This window comes from Pantherophis guttatus, chromosome 7 (assembly GCF_059756535.1).
Source record: "Pantherophis guttatus breed Tessera chromosome 7, ASM5975653v1, whole genome shotgun sequence".
Taxonomy (NCBI): domain Eukaryota; kingdom Metazoa; phylum Chordata; class Lepidosauria; order Squamata; family Colubridae; genus Pantherophis; species Pantherophis guttatus.
The window spans coordinates 19264419-19289627 of record NC_142069.1 but is presented as its reverse complement, the minus strand read 5'-3'; the positions used below and the strand labels follow the sequence as shown (position 1 = coordinate 19289627).

The window sequence follows — 25209 nt, the reverse complement described above, 5'->3', positions numbered from 1 at the left end:
CATTCTTTGTTCCAAGTGCTCAACATCTGATCTCTAATTAACGAAACATCAACTTAAAAAAAATCCCCTCTTAAATTTTTCATTAACTGCATAGATTTGTAAGAATTTCTCAACCACTGTCTTTGAATTTATTACCTTTTCAACAGATAATGGTAGATAACCATCCCTTTTTAACTATCTGCTCAGGTGTCTTGTAAACCCTCCTGGTGCTTTTTAATGAATTAGTCTTAAGTTCATAAAAGATATATTTATGTTCTTTAAAAGTTAAGAGCATTGACTGTTAAAACTGGATACCTTAAATCTTTACCTAATTCTTTCTTATAAATTGTCAATATTTATAACAATATGATTCTTCAATTGCTGATAAAGATGAACTGTTGTCTTAGCCATTTTAAAAAAAAACCTAAGATGATCTGATGCTTCTGACGCATTAGGTCCAAACTGAAAAACTAATGTTTTAATTGAATAAATTGCCACGTAGCATTTTTAGGCAGCTCTTATTCAGAGTTTCTTTAAAAAGTATAATTAGCAATAAGATGATACAGGTTATTAACTCCTTTTTAGTCCAATTTTTCTTTTACAGATTTTACTTCTCATTTTTAAATAAGATTTATCGCAGAGAGTCAGCTTCTCATGACAAGGATCAAAATTAAATCACTTTCCCAATAATATCCAAATGTAACTTGACTTATGACCATTTTTTACCATTACGGCCATTGCAACATCTCCATGGTCACATGATCAAAATTCAGGTACTTGACAATAGGCATGCATTTATGACATTTGCAGTGTCCTGGGAGTCATGTGATCACCATGTGGTACCTCCCCAGCCAGCTTCCAAGGAGCAAAAGTCAATGGGGAAAACCAGATTTGCTTAAGGATCACATGATTCACTTAATGACTGCATTAATTCACTTAACAAATGACATAAAAACATCATAAAACTCAGTTAGCAACTATCTTGCTTAGCAATGGATATTTAGGACTCAATTATTGTTGTAGATCAAGGACTACCCGTATGGTCACCGTAACTTCACTCTGATGTAAACACTGAGGTAAAAAGGTACAAGATTCTTGAGTCAGAATCAACTTCTGGAGCCTAGAGACATTCACGTAATTTTCTTGACATCAATGTGGAAGTATTTTCATATTCCAGGCTTCCTGTTTTGTTTTTTAACTTCCTAATTTAGTCTGAAGCTCTATGTCAGTGATGGTGAACCTTTTTGGCATCGAGTGTCCAAACCGGAACACGCGTGCGGAAACTGCAGCCCCGGAAACCCGAAAATCAGGTGGCTGGTGCGCATGTGCACGCCGGCCATCTGGTCTTCAGGTTTCCGGCATGCACATGCGCCAGAAACCCGTGCCAGAGCACCGGCCAGCTGGTCTTCGCGTTTTTGGGCTTTGACATGCGCGAAGATTAGCTGGACGGTGTGCATGCGCGTGTCAGAAACTAGAAGAGCAGCTGGCGACTGTGCGCGTGCCTACAGAGAGGGCTCTGCATGCCACCTCTGGCATGCGTGCCATAGATTCACCATCATGGCTCTGTTTTTCTGATAACCTCTTATCCAAATACACTACTTCCTAGATCCAATCCTACTTAGCTTTCATGCAACAAAGCCACTAAACCCACTAAACACTCAGAGCTGCCTAGAACCCCAAGATGAAACCCTTTACCTCAAGGCCATTCAATAAGCTAACACCTGAAGACACACAATCGACCTGAACGATGAATTCTGAGCCATCACATCAGCTGTCTTTGAGAGCCATTGACCAAGGTACAGCACAAAATAACTAAGCATGCAGTGCTTAGAAGAAAGAGAGACAGACCTTGCCGTCAACCTCAGCAGAACCAGCAGCAGAAGTCTCCTGGGAAGATGGTGCCATAACACCAGGAGGCTTATTAGACTAAAAAAAGGCAAGAAGGGCAGAGAAGGATATCAGTATTGCTTGACAATACCTCATGCATTGAGTTTAATCAGGCTCTTTTATCCCCTTTACTTGCTGAGTCGCGGAAATAAGAGGTACACTAAACAGCAATTTGGACTGCCTTAAAATTTTTTTAAAAAGCAAGCTGTTTGGCACAAAACCTTCCATCAGTTTTATGAAGAATATCAAACACACACTCACCTTGTCCCGTAATCCAAGAGAAGACATCTCTCTAGCTAATCTGTTCCGCCTTTGTTCCTTTAAGAAAAAAAAAATGCAGAATTAGAAATTAGCTGTCAAAACAGCAATCAAATCCTGATTCTTAAGGCATCGGGATAGCAACTGGGAGACTTGACATTCTAGTCCTGCCTTAAATACAAAGCCAGATGATTGGCCTTAATCCAGTCATTTTCTCCTAACCCTAGGACAGGGGTCGGCAACCCACAGCTCTGGAGCCGCATGTGGCTCTTTCATCCCTCTGGTGTGGCTCCCTGTTATCAGTCGGCTCCGCAATTGATAGGGCTTTCGGTTAGGACAGGTAGAGGAAAAAGAAAGCAGTGCTAGGAGGAGACTCTATGGTGGGCGGGGGGTGGGGGTGGGGGAGGGGGAGGGGAGGGAACAGGACTTTAAGTTGGCAGAGGAAAAAAGACACCACGCTAGGAAGAGACTCTATAGTGGGGAAAACTAGACTTCCAGTCGGCTCCAGAATTGAATGGAGGACTTCTGGTTAGGACCTTTGTGGCTCTTTGATTGTTTAAGGTTGCCAACCTCTGCCCTAGGAAGACGACATTGGCTAAGCACTTCTGAAAACCTTGCCAAGAAAACTGCAGGGACTAGCTCTGGTAGTCTCCAGGAGTCCATACTGACTCAAATGCTCACGTATCTAAGCCTGATTTCTGCAAACTCAGTAAGAGTTAAATATGTTTAAAGATGAGTTAATAGCAAGCGCAACAATAGCATTTAGACTTATATACCGCTCGATAGTGCTTTACAGCACTCTCTGAGCAGTTTACAATGTCAGCATATTGCCTCCAACTATCTGGGTCCTCATTTTACTGACCAATACTGCATTCTAACTAGTTAAAGCATGTTCCCCTAACGAAAGGAAGTCTTGCAGCCTGTTCTACCTCCAAGAATTGGAGGCACAGATGTTTCTGTCACACAGGCAAGTTGATAATTTATGTTTGAGTTTACATTCCCAATCAGGCAAATAAAGAATCCATCCTCAGCAGTTGATATGAAAGTCTAGTAAGTTTAATAATGTATCGTAAACGTTTGAGAAGATGAGATTTTCTCCTTTACCTCTATATTATTGTTTATTAGCCCACAAGCATCTGCAAAATCTGGATGCTTGGTGTTGATATAAGCCAACTCAATGGCTACTAAGTTGTGAACCTGGAAGCAAATAACAGAGAGAAAAAAAATCAAAACTTTAATTCCAGTGAAAAAACAACAAAATTCAGCTGGCATTGAACACTGCATCTAGAACAAAAATAGTTTTTCTCAGCAAATTTTTCATATTAGGTTTTTGTAAGCTGCTTGTTTTCTGATTCAAAGTGATTTTATAGTTCTCAAAATTTATGCCGCATGTATCATGTTTCAATACTTTGCAGCCTTTAATGTAGATCACTTTTTTTAAATAAAATGGAAAGTCAAGTTCTTATGAACATTTGATTCAGAGTTAAGCCATATATTTATAAGTGATCCCATATACTGAATATAATGGAGTTTGTTACCGTATAAATATATAACAAACTGAAGCTTAAGTCCTATAAAGGAAGCTTATTCTACGTACTTCTATCAGAAATTGCAGGTGTCACATGCAAAACTGCTATTTAATCACCAAAATTTTTTAGCAACAAACCCCCTAGTGATTATCTCATCATATTTGTCTCATGTTTTCATGTAATCAAAAGTGTCACAAAACAAGAATCTCCACCCTGATTACCATTTCATTTGTAATTGGTAGCCTTCGGCGCAAAAGACTGGTCACAACCTCAACAATGGCATCATGGAGTTTAGGAAATCTCAGCAATTCCTGAATACAAGCAAAACAGCACAGGATTTCATTTGCTATAATCAAAAACAGAATGGTCAAAATGAATGAACTAGAACATTTAGTTTCCAGAAGAAGCTGGTCTTCATAAATGATACAATTCCTATAAATCAGCAGAGACCACTTGAGTGTACCCAGGACCATCCCAATTCCAAAAGCTATCTCTACCCTCCTGGTTGTGGACTTCATTTCAATAGCAAATCCAAAGGAGTTTTGCTTGAGTTCCACTTAGAGCAGGGGTGTCAAACTCAAGGTCCGTGGGCCAGATCTGGCCCATGGGGTGCTTAGATCTGGCCTGCGGGACTGCCCTGGAAACAATGAATGACTAGTCTCTGGTGCCTCTGCCAGAGAAAACAGAGCTCAGTGGGGCCGTGCGCAACCCTCCCAAGCTCAGTTTTCACTGACAGACGGTTGCAGGAGGCCGTCGCAGCTGAAAATGGAGGTCGGGAGCCAGTTTTCGCTGGCAGAGCACTTGGGCCACCACACCCCTGACATGAGTGACGTCGAGCTGGCCCCGCCCACCCTGGGCCCCCAGAGGTCAAACACAACCCTGATGCGGCCCTCAATGAAATCGAGTTTGACACCCCTGACTTAAGAGGAATCCATCCCTTTATACTGGTGTCAATCACTCTTCTTTAATTATCTCAACAGAGCAGAACATGGAAGTATGACTCCTGAAATGCTCATCCTTTTATCTCTATAAAGTAAAAGAGAACCTCTGTGACTCTACTCTTACTCAATGCACTTCTCAAGCTTCCTTAGGCACATATTTAAGATAACGAGCCTTTTCCCATTATGATGTTTTAGACTATACTCTCTTGACTTTCAGCCAATGTTATCACCAACCAGGCTGGACAAATTGTGGAATTTGTCCAGAATCCTCTGGGGCACTACACTGTGTAAGAGATGGTGAAGCAAAGCATTTGCTTGCATGTCTATACTAAAAAGATCCCCCTGTGTCTAAGTATGCACATATCCCACTAGAAGAATCTATTATTATTCCAACACCTGTTTGTTTAATTTTTTTTTTCCTGAATGAGAAGAGCTCTCCTTCATCTCCAAGGAGATTATAATTTACAGACTGCATTATTTTGATAGCCTTGGCAGAGAATTTTCCAGCCTGCCCACATTATGTCAAGCTCTATCAGCAACAACTTCTACCCACCAGCTGCTTCTTTTACCTGGGTGCTGTAATTGCTACAGTGTTGAATAATCCGCTGCATTTCCTCATGAACGAGTTCCACACATCGCAAACTGGGCTCTTCCAAGCGTTTGATTTGCCTCTTTACTAACAATTCAAATGAAACTTCAGGTATAAACAACGCAGGCCGGGGGCCCTGATCAAAAGGAAAGCAATTAAGTTATTTTATTTTTTTTGTTATCACAAAAACACCATACTGTTATCACTACTGAATAGGGCAATGAAACATTGAGCAGATCATTCTATTATTAACACCACCACCCTGACCACAGAGCAGGGTGGATAAAAATCAATGATTTTTTTTAAAAAATCAAAAAAAAATAGGATTTTTTTTATTTAAATCGGATTTTTTGATTTAAATCAGGTTTTTTTGATTTTTATTGAATTTATTTTAATAAAAAACTTTTGGGGTAAAAAATCTATCGTAAGATAGTTTTCTATTTAAGATACATAAATAATTTAGTTTATTCAGCATGAAATGGAGCTTAGTTATGTAGCACAAGGCTGTATATTCTGCAACACTGGGACTATCGGTGAGTCAACAGCGGGTCAAAGGAGTAGCAGAGATGACAGTTGCTCTTTAAAAATTAAGATTTAAATCGAATTGATTTAAATCAAGTCTTTTTACTAGTGATTTAAATCATGATTTAAATCATGATTTAAATCATGATTTAAATCGACTCGATTTAAATCAAATCCACCCTGCCACAGAGTATCTATTTTAACCAGAAAAAGTATCTCACTGAGTAGTTATAAAAGGATAATACCTACAGTAGCATTTCTAATGGCAGTCAGGATGTCAATGGTGTTAAGGCCACCTAATGGATCCACAGACTCTAAGGTGCGCCCGAAGGTTTCATGAAAAATGTAGCAAATTCTAGCTCCACCACACCTAAAAGATGGGAAAAGAGTAAGCCAAGGTGAGTCTAATTGTAGGAGAGGACCAGGCTGAGACCGAGGGAGGGGTCAAAGGCGTCATCAGACTCGAGACCCTTTGTGCCCATAAGAGATCTAAATCCAGCCCACCTTGAATTCTGTTGATTCTTATCTATCGCCAATTTGCTTTGACCCTTAGTAGGTCAGATTGTTGTAGAGAACAAAAGCTTGCAATAAACCTCTACATTCATTTTAAAACTGCCAGGATTTCTTGATTTTCCTACCTTTGACACTAATGGTGCTTTTCCTCAATTCTCGAGGCCAATAAATTCTATAAATAAATAAATACCCCAGAAGAGTCATGGTGGAGCCATTATAGGTACAGGGAGTCCTCAACTTACAACAGTTCATTTAGTGACTGTTCAATGTTACAACGGCACTGAAAAAAGTGACTTATTTTTTCACACTTATGACCGTTGCAGCATCCCCTTGGTCACATGATCAAAATTCAGATCCTTGGCAACCCGGTTCATATTTATGATAGCCGCAGTGTTCCGGGGGTGTGTGGGGATGTGAGGGGGGGGAGGGGGGCGTGTCAAGTGATCACTTTTTGCGACTTTCTGACAAGTAAAGTCAATGGGGAAGCCAGATTCACTTAACCACCATGTTATTAACTTAACAAATGCAATGATTTACTTAACCACCGTGACAAGGAAAGTCATAAAGTGGGGCAAACTCACTTAACAAATGTTTCACTCAGCAACATAAATTTTGGGCTCAGTTGTGGTCGTAACTCGAGGACTACCTGTACATGGATTTTTGTGAGGACAAAGGTGTTGTCCTCGCAAAAATCCACCTTTCAAGTAAAGTTTTAAAAGCTTACTAACCAGGTAAGCTTACCAATGAGGACCTACTCACCAACGATAATTGGGACCGGGAACTCTGTTGCTCAACGACACAGTTCTAATGTGTAATGTCTGTGTACCAACAACAGTTCCAGCACTCTCAGCTGCCATTGTTAGATCCATTCTGTGAAGTCACAGTGCCCCACGGCCACCTGATTGCCATCTGCAAGCTCTAGCTGGCTTCCCCACAGACTTTGCCTCTCAAAAGCTGGCACTGAAGATTGGAAATGGCGATTATGTGACCATCGGACACTGAGACAGCCACAACTACGAGGACCAGCTGTATAGGCAACCCACAACTTATGAACATAACAAAGCCTGGCATTTCCATCATATATCATGATGATTGTAAGTCACGACCGACCTGTTTTTACGTTTTTTTGTGGGGATCATTAAGCTAATATGGCAGTCGTGAAGTAAATAACATGGTTGTAAAGCAAACCCATTTCTACAATGGGCATTTTTTTTTTTTTTTGCTAGAAACTGGAAGTAAATGGCAGTTTCTAGCAAAAAAAAAAACGCTATCAAAATTATGGCCATATGGCTATGGGATCTGCAGATGAGGCCTGGTTGCCACCCCATCCCACCCCCAAATTGTGATAATGCAACTGGGGGGAGGGAGGAGGGAAGAGCTGTTGAAACTTTGAATCTGGGTCAAGTCCCATCTTAATTCTGAGTAGTCACTAAGCAACCAGTTGTAAGTTGAGGACTACCTCTAATTACCTCTTGTTAAGTGCTGCTGAACTTTGAACAGTCACCAAACAAGTGGACATTGAGCAAGAATTACTTGTAGGTAAGTATCCTCTATCATCTAGAACAGGGGTCTCCAACCTTGGCATCTTTAAGACTTGTGGACTTCAACTCCTAGAGTTCTTCAGCCAGCTTTGCTGGCTGAGGAACTCTAGGAGTTGAAGTCCACAAGTCTTAAAGCTGACAAGGTTGGAGACCCCTGATCTAGAAGAGGTGTGTCAAATCCGCTCACATTGTGGGCCGTATTGTGACATATCACAATGTTTTTTGCCTTTGTGGAGCCGGGGTGGGCGTGGCCTGCGCGGGCCGTATCCAACCCATGGGCCGCCAGTTTGACAGGCCTGATCTTAGAAAAGCTATCATCTATAGCAAAATCTGTAACATTTGCTTACAGTTCTGAAGTCTCTATGTATTTTGCTGTCCCTTCAATGGTGTTGCAATATTCAGTGGCAAATTTGGTAATAAGCTGCAATAATGTGGCACTCTTATCATCTACTGGTTCTCCATAACTGTTGAGCAGAGACTGGTACTGGGCAGCTAAAACATTGATTCTAGTTTTCAGTTCAGGTAAGCAATCTCTAATGTGATGCATGAGTAGCCTAAAAGCAAAATTTGGAGGGGAGGGAAAGAAAATGTTAGAAAGATGATCAAAGCATGCAATCTATTCAAGTTTTCATTCCACATTTTGGCTATTAAACAAATGAACTTCTAGGAGCCTGAATACCAGCAGTTTTTGATTGAAAAATATATAAAACTAACTGAGATTTGTGAATGAAAAAGCAATGAATTTATAGTAGGCTAAAGTATTTCACTGAGATGTTCCAGACCATTCCTCAAATACTTTAATTTTAATAGATGACATACAGTTTGAAAGATTTAACAGTATTCAGCTATATAAACTACATTATTGATTAGTTTTAATTATTTAAAATATTTTTCAATCTCCAGGCAGGATATTTAAATGCAATAACATATGATAAAAATAGATAAATGTAATAACAAAATGCACAGTATAATAGTGATCATTACCCAGCTGCCAGTGTGAATACTAATCTTTAAAACAATTCAAAGATAGTCCATGTTTTCTTTCTAGGTAAAGGTAAAGGTTCCCCTCGCACATACGTGCTAGTCGTTCCCAACTCTAGGGGGTGGTGCTCATCTCCGTTTCTAAGCCGAAGAGCCAGCGCTGTCTGAAGATGTCTCTGTGGTCATGTGGCCAGCATGACTAAATGCCGAAGGCGCACGGAACGCTATTACCTTCCCACCAAAGATGGTCCCTATTTTTCGACTTGCATTTTTTACGTGCTTTCGAACTGCTAGGTTGGCAGAAGCTGGGACAAGTAACGGGAGCTCACTCCGTTATGCAGCACTAGGGATTCGAACTGCCAACCTTCTGATCAACAAGCTTAGCGTCTTAGCCACCGCGTCCCCGTTTTCTTTCTAGGGAAAGGCTATTTCAAATAATGGGTGCTGATGGCCTTTGCTTATAAGCCGTCCTTCTAGAGAGATTATCAAGTGAGTATTTACAGGATGTGGTACAACTAGGTAAGTCTCTGAGGATCTACTGGGTGGCAACAAACAATGAAATGTAGCACAATTGTGCAGAAGTAATACTCTTAACCAGGTATTGATGTGCTGTAATTAGAGGACCTTGCAATTGTTTATTTCTTTAATTAGCAACCAAGCTGGTTTGGAAGTGAAGATAGTATCAAATAAACCAAGTTACAGTATAATAAGATTGACATGAAGAAATATATCAGTAAGGATTCCATTAAATTATGTTAGTTAATCTATCATACAGAATTAGCACTTAAATAGATTTCAAAATCTATCCTTTATAAGCAAATAATTTCCCAAGACAGGGAGGAATCAAATTAAAACTGGCAATTTGTTTACCTCACAAAACTAATCCCATATATCAAATCAACCCATAATAAATGCCAGTTATCCAAGTGTTCCTGTATATATGAGAATCAAAACTGCAAAAAATAATTCTGTATTCAGAACATTATTTTACCTCTGGACATCACTGATAACAAACTCTTCAAGATTTTCCCAGAACATTGTGTTCCTAGAATTGACACTTTGTGCATCCCTTATTATTACTCGTCAGCAAAGGGGGAAAAAATCTCTAATAGGGGCCCGATGGGGGAATATCACTCTGGAGGTGGTTGATTGACTTACAGGAGGCGGCATAGCAGTTAGAATGCAGTATCGCAGGCTAACTCACTGCTCACTGCCAGAAGTTCAATCCTGACTGGCTCAAGGTTGACTCAGCCTTCCATCCTTCCAAGGTTGGTAAAATGAGGATCCAGATTATTGGGGGCAATATGCTGACTCTGTAAACCGCTTAGAGAGCGGCTGTAAATCACCATCGAGCGGTATGTAAGTCTAAGTGCTATTGCTAATAGAGGTTCCCACCTCACCCCCTGTACATTCTCCTCACTTTCTCCCAATCTTTAATTATAACTTGTATTTTATTGTAATTTTAATGGGATTTGATACATTTATATATATATATATATTTATGGTTTCATTTTAATGTTATAAACTGCCCAGAGTTGCGTTGTGGCGAGATGGGAGAGCAAACAAATTTAATAAATAAAAAATAAGATAATAATAATAGGAAAAAAATCAAGTTGCAACTTAAGCTCAGAGCAACATCCTGTACCTGTTAAGTGTTCTAGCTAGATATTTTGTCCCATTGCGGTTGGCTAAAGAGGGATACTTCTTCTGGAGAAAACCGTACTCATCACGAATCGAATCAGCCACACTCTTCTTAGTGTTGATATCCAGCTGACTCCTGCAGGTTAATGAGATTTTAAGTACTTATTGTGAATTCTGTAATAAAAGACTTCACATCTTATTCATCACCAATGGGAATTGACCATCCGCAGCATATGAACTAGATCTTATTCATATTCTTTTCCTGTTGATGGCCCACCAACAGAGGTTTTTTTTATATATATTTTGGGATTTATTTTGTCTCTCTCTCTTTTTTTTTTTTTGCTTTCCATGCAAAAGTGCAACCACAATACCACTTCTATTGCTTTGCCTATATGACAAGATGCAGACCTGGCACAAAACGTGTATCAATATACAGGTTCTGCAATAATGCCAAATTCTAACTGTTTTTTCATTCATCTTATCACAATTTCCCATGTCTTTTCGTTAGATATAGGAACAGACTTCCCAGACATAGGAACACACTATTTATATCAGAAGTGAGCGGGGTTTACCAGCACTAAGGCATTGCTGACAAACTCTGATTCCATCCCTCCCAGTGAATCATCATTTGCCTTCTCCAGGAAGGCCAAGTTGCCACCTAACCTGTTAAATGTTGCCCATCTCTCTCTCTCTCTCTCTCTCTCTCTCTCTCTCTCTCTCTCTCTCTCTCTCTCTCTCTCTCTCCCTCCCTCCCTCCCTCCCTCCCTCCCTCCCTCTCTCTCTCTCTCTCTTTTTGTATCAGAAGCAAAGGAATAGGCACTTCTAGGGATAAAGAGTGTGGAGAACAGGAAAAGCATACCCTGTGTGCAGGGCAAGGACATGTTTGTGCCCAGTTTCTTCAAGTTTGGAAAGGGGGGAGGGGAGGATGGTCTTTGCTATTTATTATTATTTCTATTTTGGGACCCATCCTATATGTCTATGGTGATTCTCAGTCATCCAGGTGTCAGGGTTCCGACGGATGACCTAATTAAATCATGAGCTTCGAGCTACACTTCAAAAGAAATCCAGTTATTTATTAGGAGCTTCATGTTGGCACATTCCCAAGTGAAGCCAGCTCTGACCCTATGTAATTTACGCCCCAATTATGACCCTGTTCTCCCTCCTCCCCCCAGGGTCTGTCATCAATCACATTCGTCAATGGAGCAATTTAGTGGGTTGTAGAGGTCACTCCCTTCCGGCTGCTGTGGGTAACTCTGGGATACAGCCTTGAGAGAGATAAACATGGAATGGCTGCCGTGCCATTTTGCCGGTTTCCTATCCCCCTTGGCCTATGGCAACTCAAGAGCAGGCCAGGGATGCTTTGCGAGTTGACACCAAGTCATAATTGTCCCAAAGGTGCTTTTTCAAGAGGCAATTGGACTTTCTTTGTTTTTCCTTGAAGACATTTCGCTTCTCATCCAAGAAGCTTCTTCAGAGCTGAAGTCCAGTTGCCTCTTGAAAAAGCACCTTTGGGAGACCCATCTTAAGGTGTTTCCTGTTTCAAAGTGACTGCAGAAAAGAAATATCTCCTAACCTCTAGTTTACACAATATAAAAGTTTGAGAATTTTAAATTTGGGATGTGTGGGAATAAAAAGAATTCTTTGGGAATCAAACTCTCATGCCACTCCACACTCACCTGTTGACCACACCAATGATGCCAAGCTTCACAGGTATTACTCTTCCCATAAGTATATCCATGGCATCTGTGCCAGCATCCATGAGATCCAGCTTTGTGATCACAGCAAGGGTACGCCGCCCTATCAGAGCGGCAGGAAAACTGTAATTTACATTAAGCTGGTCATCTATTTAACTTTTCAAGCCTAGGAAATATCTACCCAAAGTAAAAACAAAACAAAAAGGAAAGGGAAAAAGGTGAAAAAGGTGCAAAGTTGCCCATTAAACAAGGCCATGCAGAAGGGAAATTCACTATTTAAAGGTTGAGCTATTCTCTGATTTAATGCAAATTGTGAAGTTACTCTAAGCTGCCTCACGCATAGTGCTACGTCAGTGTTTTTCTGACTTGTAGTTTCTTATAATCCAGCTAATGTACTCATTGCTGAATCACCACCTCTTGGCTTGTTCTGCCTATAGGAACTGCCAAGCAAACTAGGAATTCCGGACGCATTTGAACTGGGACCTTTTTGGTTTGATACTAGCTCAGTCTTGGTGATGTACATTGTGTATAAATTGTTTATCTTTATTAAACAAAGATATACTTTAATTCCTTTGTGTTACCATGAACAATATAAACAAAACCCTCTCTCTCTCTCTCTCAAGGAAATTTCAATAAAAAAGCTAATGATGATGATTTGCAGTAAGTTTGTACAGAGCAAAGCATCGCAACTAAATCTCTGTTGCTTTGAAGCTTAATGACTAAAACAAAACCGAAACATAACCAGAACATGGAAGCAGAAATAAATCCAAACATAAGAAATTAACAACAGCATACATTTGCAAAGCAAAACACCTCAGCACCTGAGACAATTGTTCTAGGTTTCATAAACAAGGATTCACAAAGTGAAACAAACTTCATGGCTAAGCATTCCTCCTAGTCTGTTATTTATTCTATTCTGCTCCCAAGTACCATTCAGCACGTCAAATCTGGCTTGCATTAAGAGAGGGCTCTGAACTGGTGAACTCTAACCTGATACTATAGTTACTGTCAATAAAGTTAATAAAACAAGCAGGGAGCCATGGGGGAAGAGTATTCTGCCTCCCTCGTTTTATATATAATTCTGTAGTAATCCCTGAACAGTTAACTGTATGCCTTCCCAGCTGTTCTTGCTAATTTATGGGATTTAGCCCTGTGTTTTGTCTGAAACCCTCCAATCAGAAGGCTTATTGACTCATTCCAATGGAGAATATGCATTTTCTAAGAACAGATGTTATGACAAAGTGACATCAAACCATCAATTGGGCTTTCAAATAATATTTCCTGGAGATAGACAAGACTATCTGGAATACACCTTTTATACTTACCATCTGGATCTACCTCCCGGGCTATTTTCAGTGCCTCAGAGGTGGCCATGTCTGTGTTGGCAGCAGTGACTGCCAGAATAATTGAATTGGGGTTACTAATGAAGCGAAGGATTAGTTCTCGGATCTGAAGTTCAATATCTTTTGGCTGATCACCTACGGGTACCTAGGAGGGGGGGAAAAAAACCAAACCAACTTGAGTAGGAAGAATCCCTATGAATCTTTTTCTTTAAAGTCACATAAGAAAGTCAAAGTGTTTATTTAAACTCCCCAAGTCCCGAACTAGTATAACTGCAATGATAAAAGTTACACTTCAAGGAATGTGGAGGATGAATGCAAGATGATTATTTGAAGAGATCTGTGCTGCAAGGTTAGAAGAAAAGGCTTCATAGAAAAGTGTTTCTTGGCAATTTTTAAGATGTGTGCCAGCATGCGGTTGGGAAATTCTGGGAGCGGTGGTCCACATATTTTAAAGTTGCTGAGGTTAAGAAATACTTCCACAGAAGACAGTGCAAAGTGATGATGTAGACACAGCTTGTTGTTGTTGTTAGTTGTGAAGTTGTGTCCACCCATCGCGACCCTATGGACAACGTTCCTCAAGGCCTTCCTGTCCTCTACCATCCTCTGGAGTCCATTTAAGCTCAGGCCTACTGCTTCAGTGACTCCATCCAGCCACCTCGTTCTCTGTCGTCCCCTTCTTCTTTTGCCCTCAATCTTTCCCAGCGTTAGGCTCTTCTCCAGTGAGTCCTTCCTTCTCATTAGGTGGCCAAAGTATTTGAGTTTCATCTTCAGGATCTGGCCTTCTAAAGAGCAGTCAGGGTTGATCTCCTCTAGGACTGACAGGTTGGATGGCCTTGCAGTCCAAGGGACTTGCAGAAGTCTTTTCCAGCGAGAAGTTCAAAGGCCTCAATTCTTTGGCGCTCAGCCTTCCTTATGGTCCAACTTTCACAGCCATACATCACGACTGGGAAAACCTTAGCCTTGACTATACGCACTTTTGTTGGCAGGGTGATGTCTCTGCTTTTTAGTAAGCTATCTAGATTTGCCATAGCTTTCGCCACGACAAGGCAGTAATCCATGAATGGGGTAGACACAGCTAGGACCCAGGTAAGAATCATTTTGAAAGTAAGTGCAATACAGTATAATATGCTATCTTGTAATTTTGCAAACCCAAAAGTGCAGTTAATGTATTCTTACCTTTGTCATTCCTGGCAAATCTACAAGGGTCAGGTTGACAACATTAGGTGAAAAAATCTTTAGGTGAATAGGTTCAGGACTGATTCCCTACGAAACAATGGAAAAAGAAGCCAAGAATAATTTCTAAACAAATGTTGAGTTCCAAGGCACTGAACCGTAGTACCAGGTAAGGTCATTTTTTACTGAGCAAGCTCCCATTTATTTCAGTTTGCACTTCTAGATCTCAGCTGTTCATAAAGTAGCACACAAGCTTATATACTCTGAGTACATTATTTGATATTCGAAATATATGTTTTTTCCTAAACTTGCTCATGTGCTATTTTCCTTAAAAATATGACTGACAAAAATGCCTATTTTAAAAAAAAAAAGTGCTAAGAGGAAAAACAATGCAAAACTTTGCACTGTCAAGGCCAAGCTGTCTGGGATGACATCCGAAGCTACTATCTTAGATTTTATGAGCATCATAATCAGTGGCACATTTGGTTTCTGGACAAAGAAAGCTTGAACACAGACATCAAGATTAACTTTGTGTGACTATCTGACCAACGGGAGCTTCCAGTTCATGAATTGAAACGATCCTTGTTTATAAAATATAATAACTGTGAGTTATTATTGCCTACCTTATTATTTCCTGAAATCCTTTCCGTTTCACTTTCTATTTCTTGTCTAATTTCATCAAAATCTGTGTAGAGCTGAAATAATAATGAAAAAGAAAAGGAACTGAAAGTCTTTTGCAAGTGAATCTATTCTTGTCAGCCTATTTATCTAGAATGCTAACAGGCAACTTAACTCATAATAACTATTTAACAAGTTAAAAACATATCCAATACAATAAAAACAAAGAAAGCCATAACCCAGGCACTAATACATTGACAGGCAGGATGACAGGGTCAGCACCACTTAAATTTCCAGGTGAAAGTGTTCCAGGGGACAAGTATTGTTACAGGAGACATGCCACCTAGGTACCATTGCGTATCACTGGAACTTGCCCACTTGTTTTACATTTCTGGATGGACAGAAACAATGGGAAAACATTTGATAACTACATTCTATGCCATCAAAGTTTTATAAGTGACAACCAGCACCTGGAAACTGAAGGTAACCAGTGAGTTCGTGCAGCACAGAGGCAAAACTGCCCACTGAGGGGTCCTTGATGGTCTCTCAGGTCTCTTGTTTTCTTGCAGATATCCCATTACCCAATCTAGGTAACATCATCAATACTAGTCTAGCACTACAAGAAAGTTTCTACAAGAAAACAAGCAAGCCGAGAGAGCACCAAAGGACCCCCTCATTTCAACCCTGAGCTACAAATATTCTCCTTTATTGGTACTGCCCATTCTGCTTTATTCTGGACCAACTGAAGGTTCTTAGTGATGATGAAAGGCTGCCAGATGAAGAGTATATTTAATATTCCACGTGCAAGATGATTGTGGGTTGAGTGACTATGACAATGGGCTCCTATTCCAGACAATAACACAACGGGCACTCCATATCAATCTGGGCAAAGGCCCCCTTGGCTGATCTGAACTACAGAAGGAAAATCCATGGCACAAGGAAGCCAGAAACAGTGTTATTCAATCTCGTCAGTTTTGAAAGTAAGGTGGGTGCGGATTGGAGAGATGCAGCTTTATTTAACAACTTCCAAGGCCAAGAATGGCTATTCCACACATGAAAGTGAAAGGCAGTTTTCTGAAGCTCATATTGTTTCACTTTTTTCTCCTCTGCTAGGGGATGTAGTTTGGTTGCAGTTTTACGTGCATTACAGATAGCTCTCAATTTATGATCCACAACTGGGACTGAAACCTCTGTTGCTAAGCAATGCAGTTATTAAGCAGGGTGGATTTGATTTAAATCGAGTTGATTTAAATCACGATTTAAATCACTAGTAAAAAGACTTGATTTAAATCAACTCGATTTAAATCATAATTTTTAAAGAGCAACTGTCATTTCTGCTACTCCTTTGACCCATTGTTGACTCACCGATAGTCCTAGTATTGCAGAATATACAGCCTCATGCTACATAACTAAGCTCCATTTCATGCTGAATAAACTAAATTATGTATCTTAAATAGAAAACTATCTTATGATAGATTTTTACCCCAAAAGTTTTTTATTAAAATAAATTCGATAAAAATCAAAAAAATCCGATTTAAATTAAAAAAATCCGATTTTTTTGATTTTTTAAAAAAAATCATTGATTTTTATCCACCCTGTTATTAAGTGAATTGTGCCAATCTAATGACATTTGTGTCACGGCCATTAAGCAAATCACCGTGGTAGTTAAATGAATCACACAGTAATTACACGAATGCAGCTTAACCCACTGAAACCAGTTGGAAGCCTCTTCAGAAGGTAACAAATGGCAATCACGGTCAGATTTTGATCATGTGATCGCAGGGATGCTATAACGGTCCTAAGTGCGAGCACCAGTCACAAGTCATTTTTATAGCACAGTTGCAATTTTAAATGTTTGTTAAATAAATGGGTATAGATCCCTGGACCATCCATATTGCAGCTTTTCTGCAAAACTCAGAGGAGCGATTTGAGAAAACAGGGTGCCCTGTCTGCAAATTTTGCTAAGACAACATCTTCCTGTCTAAAGTACTCACAAGCGTTCATGCAAGTCTTAAAGAAAGGTGTTTCAATACTTGCATCCAAATCTTGTGTTATGATTGTTGAAATATATAATTATGACACTGTCTATCTAACAGGACAACAAAGCAACGTAATTATATAGATGCAGGATAGACATGGGGACCTGGAACTCGTTTGTTTTGGCAAATTGCCCATTTCTCCTGAATATAGACAGAAATTGGGAAAACATAGGAAATCTTTGAAGAAGCCAGCTTAGCTGGTCGGCAAGAAAAGCACTGATTGCAAGACTGAACTTTGCTTATTCAACTGACTATGATTAAAACAACTATGGCTTAGGTATACATCATGATCCAGCCAGAATCAAAAACAACAGTGTGAATCATGTTTGCATGTGAAGCAAGCAATCACATTTACATATTACAAGTATCACACTGAGAATGTGTCTCTTGCACACATACATGGCTAGTTTGAAAACCCTAGAGCTTTCAAGGAACTACATTTTCACTCTCAATGCTTAAAAAGCTGCTTTGGAACATTGTTCTGAGCTGCACCCACTGACCATCTCTATCTTCTATTTCTTTTTCATTATGCCCTTGAATGCTTATGGATGATTGTAGAGGAATCAAAATGATAGCATTCAGCCATCTTACACAGCAGGTGCTGGCCATCCTCTGTTACTACAGATCATGAAGAGCAAAGCTTACCTTGTTTTTGGTGTGTAAAAATTTTCCCCATTCTTCAGCATCAATCCCTGCAAAGAGATCATCGTGGCATGAGAAAAGAGGTGGGCAACACAAACAAAAGTTGTCCATCTATACATATAGTTTCTTGAGCTCTTTCAGCTATTCAAGATGAAACTAAAAACAAGCAACATTAGTCAACTATAAGCAAAAAAATTTTTTTTAGCATTAACAAATAATGTGCACTCTGCTGAGAACTGGTAATACCATAAATGGCTAAGAATCCAGATCCTGGTATATACCGTATTTTTCAGACTATAAGATGCACTTTTTTTGTCTCCTAAAAAGAGGCGAAAATGTGTGTGTCTTGTAGACCGAATATTGCCAAAGCCCCGCCTACCCACTAGCCATTTTTTGGCCTCCGCACACCCTGTTTTCGGGCCTTATTTCAGCCCATTTTTGAGGCTTTTTTCAGCCTGTTTTTTTTTTTTTTGGAAATAGCCCAAAAACTTCCCCCAAAAAAAGCCCTGAAAAATGGGCCAAAAAAAGCCTCAAAATGGGCCAAAAAAGCCTTGAAAATGGGCCAAAAAAAGCCCCCAAAACAGGCCGAAAAAAGCCTCAAAAACGAGCTGGAAAATCCCCGAAAACAGGCCGAAAAAAGACTGGAAAAGGGCTGCGAAAAGGCCCCAAAAAAGGTAGGCCAAAAACTTTTTGTTGTTTTCCTCTTCTAAATTTAGATGCATCTTATAATCAGGTGTGTCTTATAGTCCGAAAAATACGGTAACTGCTTCTTCTATTTAGATCCGTTTTGGTCAGTCTTTGAAGCAGCTACAGAGCAAGTAAGTACACCTGTGGGTGCACTTTTTTTCTTCCATATCATCAATGGCCTTAAAGAGATGGCTGATAAAAATCATAAAACTAATACCGACTAGGCAAAATCTTGTTGCTTAATATGTAACTTGGTCATAAACAACCACAACTGAATTGGGGCCGTTATAACAATTAGCCATACAAGAGAATGCTTCTGTTACCCTGTTTATCTATACAGGATCTTCTACCATTCCCTTGTTTTATGTGCCAAGAAGAATGTTAGCATAAACTTTCCAGGGGAGAAAAAGTACAATGAAGGGACAAACTTTAAAAAGGGGTAACTATAAAAGTATTGAGTAGATGTCTAAAAGGCAGCCAATATCTCTGTCAAGGAATGTCCTTACCTCCTGACTCATTTCAATTCTACGCCCAGTTTTATCCTTATTCTATATTGTCCATAACTGTGGCTTCCTGGGATAACAGTTAAGAATATTCTCTTCACAGAATGATGAGTATCCAGAATTTACCTTATAATAATCCATGAATGGATATCCCTTTTTCTTTAAAAAAAACAAAATCCTCTTGCCCGAAGCAGAATTCTCAGCTTTTAATGTTCAAAACAAATTACAATTACAATTCTGAGATTTATAGTCCCAATTGTCCAAAGTCGTTTTCAATTGGGTGCCCGTATAAATGTTAGAAATAAAAATAATATAATAATATGTATATTCTATAATACATATAAAATAATATAAACATCTGGGGGGGAAACTATTTGGAAAACACTAGCTTGGAGGCACTGGTACCTATGGTCAAAATTCATCATCCTGATTTGATGAATCTTGTTTAACAAGAAAAGCATGCTGAATTTGTGACTCTACTTTAAAGCAACTTTTAAAGAGTAAGCCAGTTTTTGGGTGGCCTGCAGATCTCTTGTGAGACCAAGCAGCTTTTCCAGAAACTTTGGCAGGCGCAAAACAATTTGCTTACAGATGATTTCTCAAATTAGCCCTCTCATAGCCTATGTCACATTTCCATGACGCTAGACAAGTGTTCTTTTTCCAGTACTTATTGCAATTATTCACCATTTTACTACTTCCAAGAAATGCACACTACCATAGCTTCAAGGAAAAAAAAGAGAAAAATTATATAAACAATTAAGTTCAAGCATTATACCACTTTCCAGAAAAAGGATAGGTTTTCCAGTTAAGGTTTCTAATTTGACACAGATGCAGGCAGAGAGATGGAAAGGCCCAGATTAAGGCAGCCAACCAAAACCAGAGATTTAGCAAAACAGCCAGCGTGTGAATGTGCAAATACAGACAGCAGGCAGCAATAGAAGTGACATGGAAAGCTGGTGGCTACACTACAGAAATAAGCATGCAAATTCTGTGTAGTGGGAATAGAAGTGAAAAGGAAACCTTTAAAAAGGTGCCTTGAATTTTTCCATGTTGCAGGGTCTGCAGTTAAAAAGAAACAGCATCAAAGGTTTAGTTCTACAGAGGGTTGTCTTGTCTGCCCCCCCTCCCCCCACCCCTTTCAGATCACTATGCGTTACTTCAAGTTGCAGTTTTTTATTAGTTCTGCAAAAATCACAGCATGCACAAAGACAAACGTGCTGATTTAAGAAATTATCAACGCGATCAAGATTTCAACTGAAAAGCTGTAGGCATCGAGCAGATAATCATCAAAGAGGTGAAAAGGTTTGCTGACTTTGAAATGATCAATCGACTATTATACCATGAGGTACCTCCATTTACCAAAAGCAGAATTAAGCACCAGAAAACAGTCACACTGGGAACACAACCATCCATTTTTTAGAATACAGAGTTAATGCCCAATTTGGATTAATGGGTATAGAAGTCGACATGCTCATGTTACTGGGTGTATCAAACTCAAAGCCCGGGGGGACAGGACGGGACGGGTCTGGGCCACGGGATGCTTAATCTGGCTCCCAGCAGCGCCTTGCAAATAGTGAAGGACCAGCCCGCGGTGCCTCTGCCAGTGAAAACAGAGCTCACGAGGGCTGCGCACGGCACTCCTGAGCTTTGTTTTCACTGACAGAAGGTTGCAGTAGGCCGTCCCAGCTGAAAACAGAGCTCACGAGGCCCATTCATGCCCCCCCACCGAGTTCTGTTTTTGCTGGCAGAGGGTTGCAGAAGGCCATCGCAGCTGAAAATGGAGCTCAGGAGCCCGTTTTTACTGGCAGAGCGCTTGGGCCACCACAGGTGCTCCTGACACGAGTGACGTCATGCTGGTCACGCCCACCCTGGCCACACACACCCCACCCCACCCCCAAGGTCAAACACAATCCTGTTATATATATATATATATATATATATATATATATATATATATATGTAGGTCTTTGGTTATTCGGGTCTTCTCCCACGTAAAATTGGAAGTGTCTTGGCGACGTTTCGACGAAGTCTCATTCGTTATCTTCAGGCTGGTGTTCTCGGCTTCGTGCTTCCAGGAGAACACCAGCCTGAAGAACAAGCCGAGAACACCAGCCTGAAGATGACGAATGAGACTTCGTCGAAACGTCGCCAAGACACTTCCAATTTTACGTAGGAGAAGACCCGAATAACCAAAGACCTACATATATATATATACACACACACACACACATATATACACACATATATACACATATATTAACATGTTTATATGAACTCTATTACAGGCTGCTTCGGCCTGAGATTCTCTGTACAGGTAGTCCTCTCTTAGCAACCACAATCAGATCATTCGGTTCCATGTTCACTGAGGGGAAAATCATGTGACTGCAACAGGATTACCACATTGCTTCCCCTTTGGTTGTTAAATGAAACATCACATGGCCACAACTTTTTATTTTACTGTCATCTTCTTTATAAAGATGACAAATAAATAAATAAATAAATAAATAAATAAACTGCTTGTTCCAAGTCAGTTGCAAAGCACACAAATGGAGATCCAGTGACCAGGGGATACTGCAATGGTCATCAATGTGCTCCAGTTACAAAGCATCCAAAAGGCAATCCTGTGACTGCAGGGCAGCATCATAAATGCAAGAATTGATTGCAATGTGTTTTTTTTTTTTTACACTATCATAAGCTCAAGCCACCGTTAAACAAGGCAGTTGACAAGCAGGGACTATAGGTAGTCCACAACTTACAATAGTTCATTTAATGACCGTTCAAAGTTACAATGGCACTGAAAAAAGTGACAGGATCATTTTTCACACTTTGCAACCTCCCCATGGTCACATGATCAAAAATAAGATCCTTGGCAACTGAGTCGTACTTATGACTGTTGCTGTGTCCCAAGGTCATGTGATTCTCTTTTGCGACCTTCTGACAAGCAAAGTCAATGGGGAAGCCACACTCACTTAACAACCGTGTTACTAGCTTATCAACTGCAGCAATTCACTGTGACAAGAAAGATCATAAAATGGGGCAAAACTCACTTAACAAATGTCTCACTTAACAACATAAATTTTTGGCTCAATTTGGCCGTAAGTCAAGGACTACCTATACTTGTATATCTTAGGAACACTACTAAAATTCCCTGCCTACACCAGAAAACTGCGATATAAGACTGAATCATATGATTGGTCATCTAGAGACATCACTGTCACAACCCATGTAATTAAGCCAATTAAAAAATTGGTGGCTGCAATTTACACAATATACTAACCTTAGTAAGTTTTAACACTAAAGCCATTAACATAGTGGTTACAGTGGTGGATTAGAAACTGGTGATTATGAGTTTCAGTCCTCCCTTAGCATGAAAGCTTTGGCTAGTCAGACTTTCTGTTGACCTAACCCTCTTCACAACATTGCTGTGGCGGACAAAATAAGAGATGGGCGTATTATCAATATTGCCTCAAGATACACGAGAGAGAGAACAGGATGTCATCAATAAAAGTTGTCAGATTATATAAGCATCCACCATTGAGGGAACTTTACTTTTTGTCATAGCTCAGTCCGAGAGGCTCATAGCTCTGTGTGTGTGAGAGAGAGGGAGAGGGAGAGGGAGAGAGAAAGATTGAGACTTACACACGTACTTACAAACAGAAATATGAAACACCCACATAAACCCTTACTTGCAATGACAGGAAAATTTGCAGGACAGAGCTCAGCTGGCTTGGGAACCCTTGTTTGACAAAGTGGAAAATCCAGGCACTACATAGAATTTACCCTGTTTTCCCCAAAATAAGACATCCCTTGATAATAAGCCCAATCGGGCTTTTTTTGAATGCATGGCAATAAGGCCAAGTGCTTATTTCAGGGTTCAAAAAAAATATAAGACAGGGTCTTATTTTCGCGGAAACATGGTATATTTTTAAATTATATTTGATTTATATTTGATTTCCTTCTATTTTTCCTTTTTGGAAAAAAAATCTTAAATTCAGAATCATCCTTTTTTCATATAAATGCAGTAACTAGGATTATTTGCTCTGTTCTACGAGGTCGGTTCTGACTGTATTTTATTCTCTTCTTATTCAATTTCTTTATAAATTTCCCCAAATTATAAAATAAACAGGCATCTAAAACATCACAATCCGGCTAAATTCAATGCCTAGTGTCTTCAATGGTGGATGCAGAAAGGGCTTTAAAATTGTGATAGTTACAGACTTGTTCAGATGTCTTTTAGGATTTGTCCTGTGAGACAATGTGTGGGTTCACATCAGCTTCCCTATATGCAGTACACCTGATACATTTGATCACAACTCCCATCATCCCTAACCAATTCCCGATTGTTATCTCTTTTGACTCTGAAATGCCATGGAAAACAACAGAAGAGACTGTCCCAAAGGTGCTTTTTCAAGAGGCAACTGGACTTACTTGTTTTTCTTTGAAGACGTTTCGCTTCTCATCAGTGGTGAAATGCTACCGGTTCGCACCGGTTCAGGTGAACCGGTAATGATAAAAACTACCGGTTTGAGTGAACCGGTAGTTCCGACAATCAGCTGTGCCGCGCGATTTAAAATCGCTAGTAAGCAGGAAACCCTGCTTTCTAGTGAATCTAAATCGCGCGGTACAGCTGATCCCCCCCTCGCTATTCTACTTACCTTCCCAAGCCTCCTTTTGGCATGTACTGTGCATGCGCACGTGTGCATGCACACACACACAGCGCATTTGACATGCACTGTGCATGCATGCTCCCACAGCGCGTGCTTGGCGCGCAGCGCGCATGGGCAGCCAGCGAACCGGTGGCAAATCGGTTCAGATTTCACCACTGCTTCTCATCCAAGAAGCTTTTTGAGCTCTGAAGAGATTATTTATTATTGCCAAGAATGCGAATCATATCATGTTTTCTGCATTCAAACCACACTGCCCTTAAAACTGGCTTCCCACATGGTTCTACAAAATGCTATTCAGCCTGACAAAGTTCAGCAGTCCTTAAGACAAAACAGATCAGAGCCTATGTACCAATAAACTAAGGTATCTTGCCCTTAGCTTGTTGGCCTAAATAAAAAAAGGAGACAGAACATGCATACTTGGTAAGCTATTCCATCACAACATTGTAATACAGAGAAGAGTCTAGGGCTATCCAGGGAGCAGAGTAGAGGTATAAGTATTAACTATAATCCTTATCTTTTGCAGGCGTCATTAATAGGATTAATAAGAACAGAGTAATACAAAGATTTCTCCATTAAGGAAAAGGAAACTAGATTGCCATGATTTCATATTCAATTTAAAAAGCCACCATTAAAACCAATGTATTCAATATCTTCAGAATATATAAATTGGGTGAGGAAGGTGTATTGCTTTTTACTAAGCCCACAATCAAGGGTTGCAAATACATCCTGAGTAATGAAAAAAGGCAGGACTATGGGCTTGATGGCCTAACCATGGACTAGAATTTTTCCCTATGCCTGTAACATCAGCAGTACTCCCTTCCCTTGGACTTTGTCTCCCCTGATGATTATATGTATTCGGTGTCGGAACTCCTTGCCCTGCGAGATTCTCCCCTCTCGCAGGTTTGGCCCTCCACATTATCGAGGGCCTATCTCGATGACGGACTTTGGAGTCCAGAGAGATGGCATGGAGCAAGGAAGAATTTGTGGGGTTTTTTAGGGAATTTTTTAAAGATTTTAAGGGGTTCTGGGAGGGGGGTTTGTAATGATCTTTCTAGAGAAATTGGGAAGAAGACTCTGGGGGATGGGGGGGGAAATCCACCAGGGTCAGAGCCGAGCCCGGCACAGGGTAACGATTTGGGAGGTGTTGGTCGAGGGACTGGGAAAGGGATGGGGGACGATACCTATGAGGTCTGTACCATCTGCACGGTAGATGGGAGGGGCAGATATGGCGGGAGCAGGGGACCATATCATGTGTTGGGGGCTCGCACTCGCTGTTTGAGAGCAATTGCGTGCCCCGGTCCCCATGGCTCCTCTCGGAGACTAGGTGGCTTAGACACTCAGGATCTGGGCCTTCGGCTGATGTTATGCAATGCCAGGTCCGTGGTTAATAAGGCCCCCCTCATTCACGATCTTATACAAGAGGGAGGAGCGGACCTGGCGGGTATTACGGAGACCTGGTTGG

General features: G+C 40.3%; 1 protein-coding gene across 4 annotated transcripts in view; it reads right to left on the bottom strand.

Annotated features, from left to right (window-relative positions):
• Window positions 1-25209, bottom strand: part of DNM1L (dynamin 1L) — a 49137-nt gene that overhangs the window by 6853 nt on the left and 17075 nt on the right. The window contains exons 3-16 of one of the 4 annotated variants that reach the window (XM_034403551.3): window positions 20101-20139; window positions 17894-17940; window positions 15215-15286; window positions 14595-14681; window positions 13401-13563; window positions 12058-12178; window positions 10386-10517; window positions 8107-8313; window positions 5955-6075; window positions 5164-5319; window positions 3875-3964; window positions 3229-3321; window positions 2128-2184; window positions 1828-1905 (exon numbers count right to left, since the gene is read on the bottom strand). In XM_034403551.3, the coding sequence (XP_034259442.2) occupies window positions 1828-1905; window positions 2128-2184; window positions 3229-3321; window positions 3875-3964; window positions 5164-5319; window positions 5955-6075; window positions 8107-8313; window positions 10386-10517; window positions 12058-12178; window positions 13401-13563; window positions 14595-14681; window positions 15215-15286; window positions 17894-17940; window positions 20101-20139 (1463 nt within the window). The remainder of the gene's footprint in view (window positions 1-1827; window positions 1906-2127; window positions 2185-3228; window positions 3322-3874; window positions 3965-5163; window positions 5320-5954; window positions 6076-8106; window positions 8314-10385; window positions 10518-12057; window positions 12179-13400; window positions 13564-14594; window positions 14682-15214; window positions 15287-17893; window positions 17941-20100; window positions 20140-25209) is intronic. The other 3 variants (XM_034403552.3, XM_034403553.3, XM_034403554.3) reach the window with 3 other exon arrangements.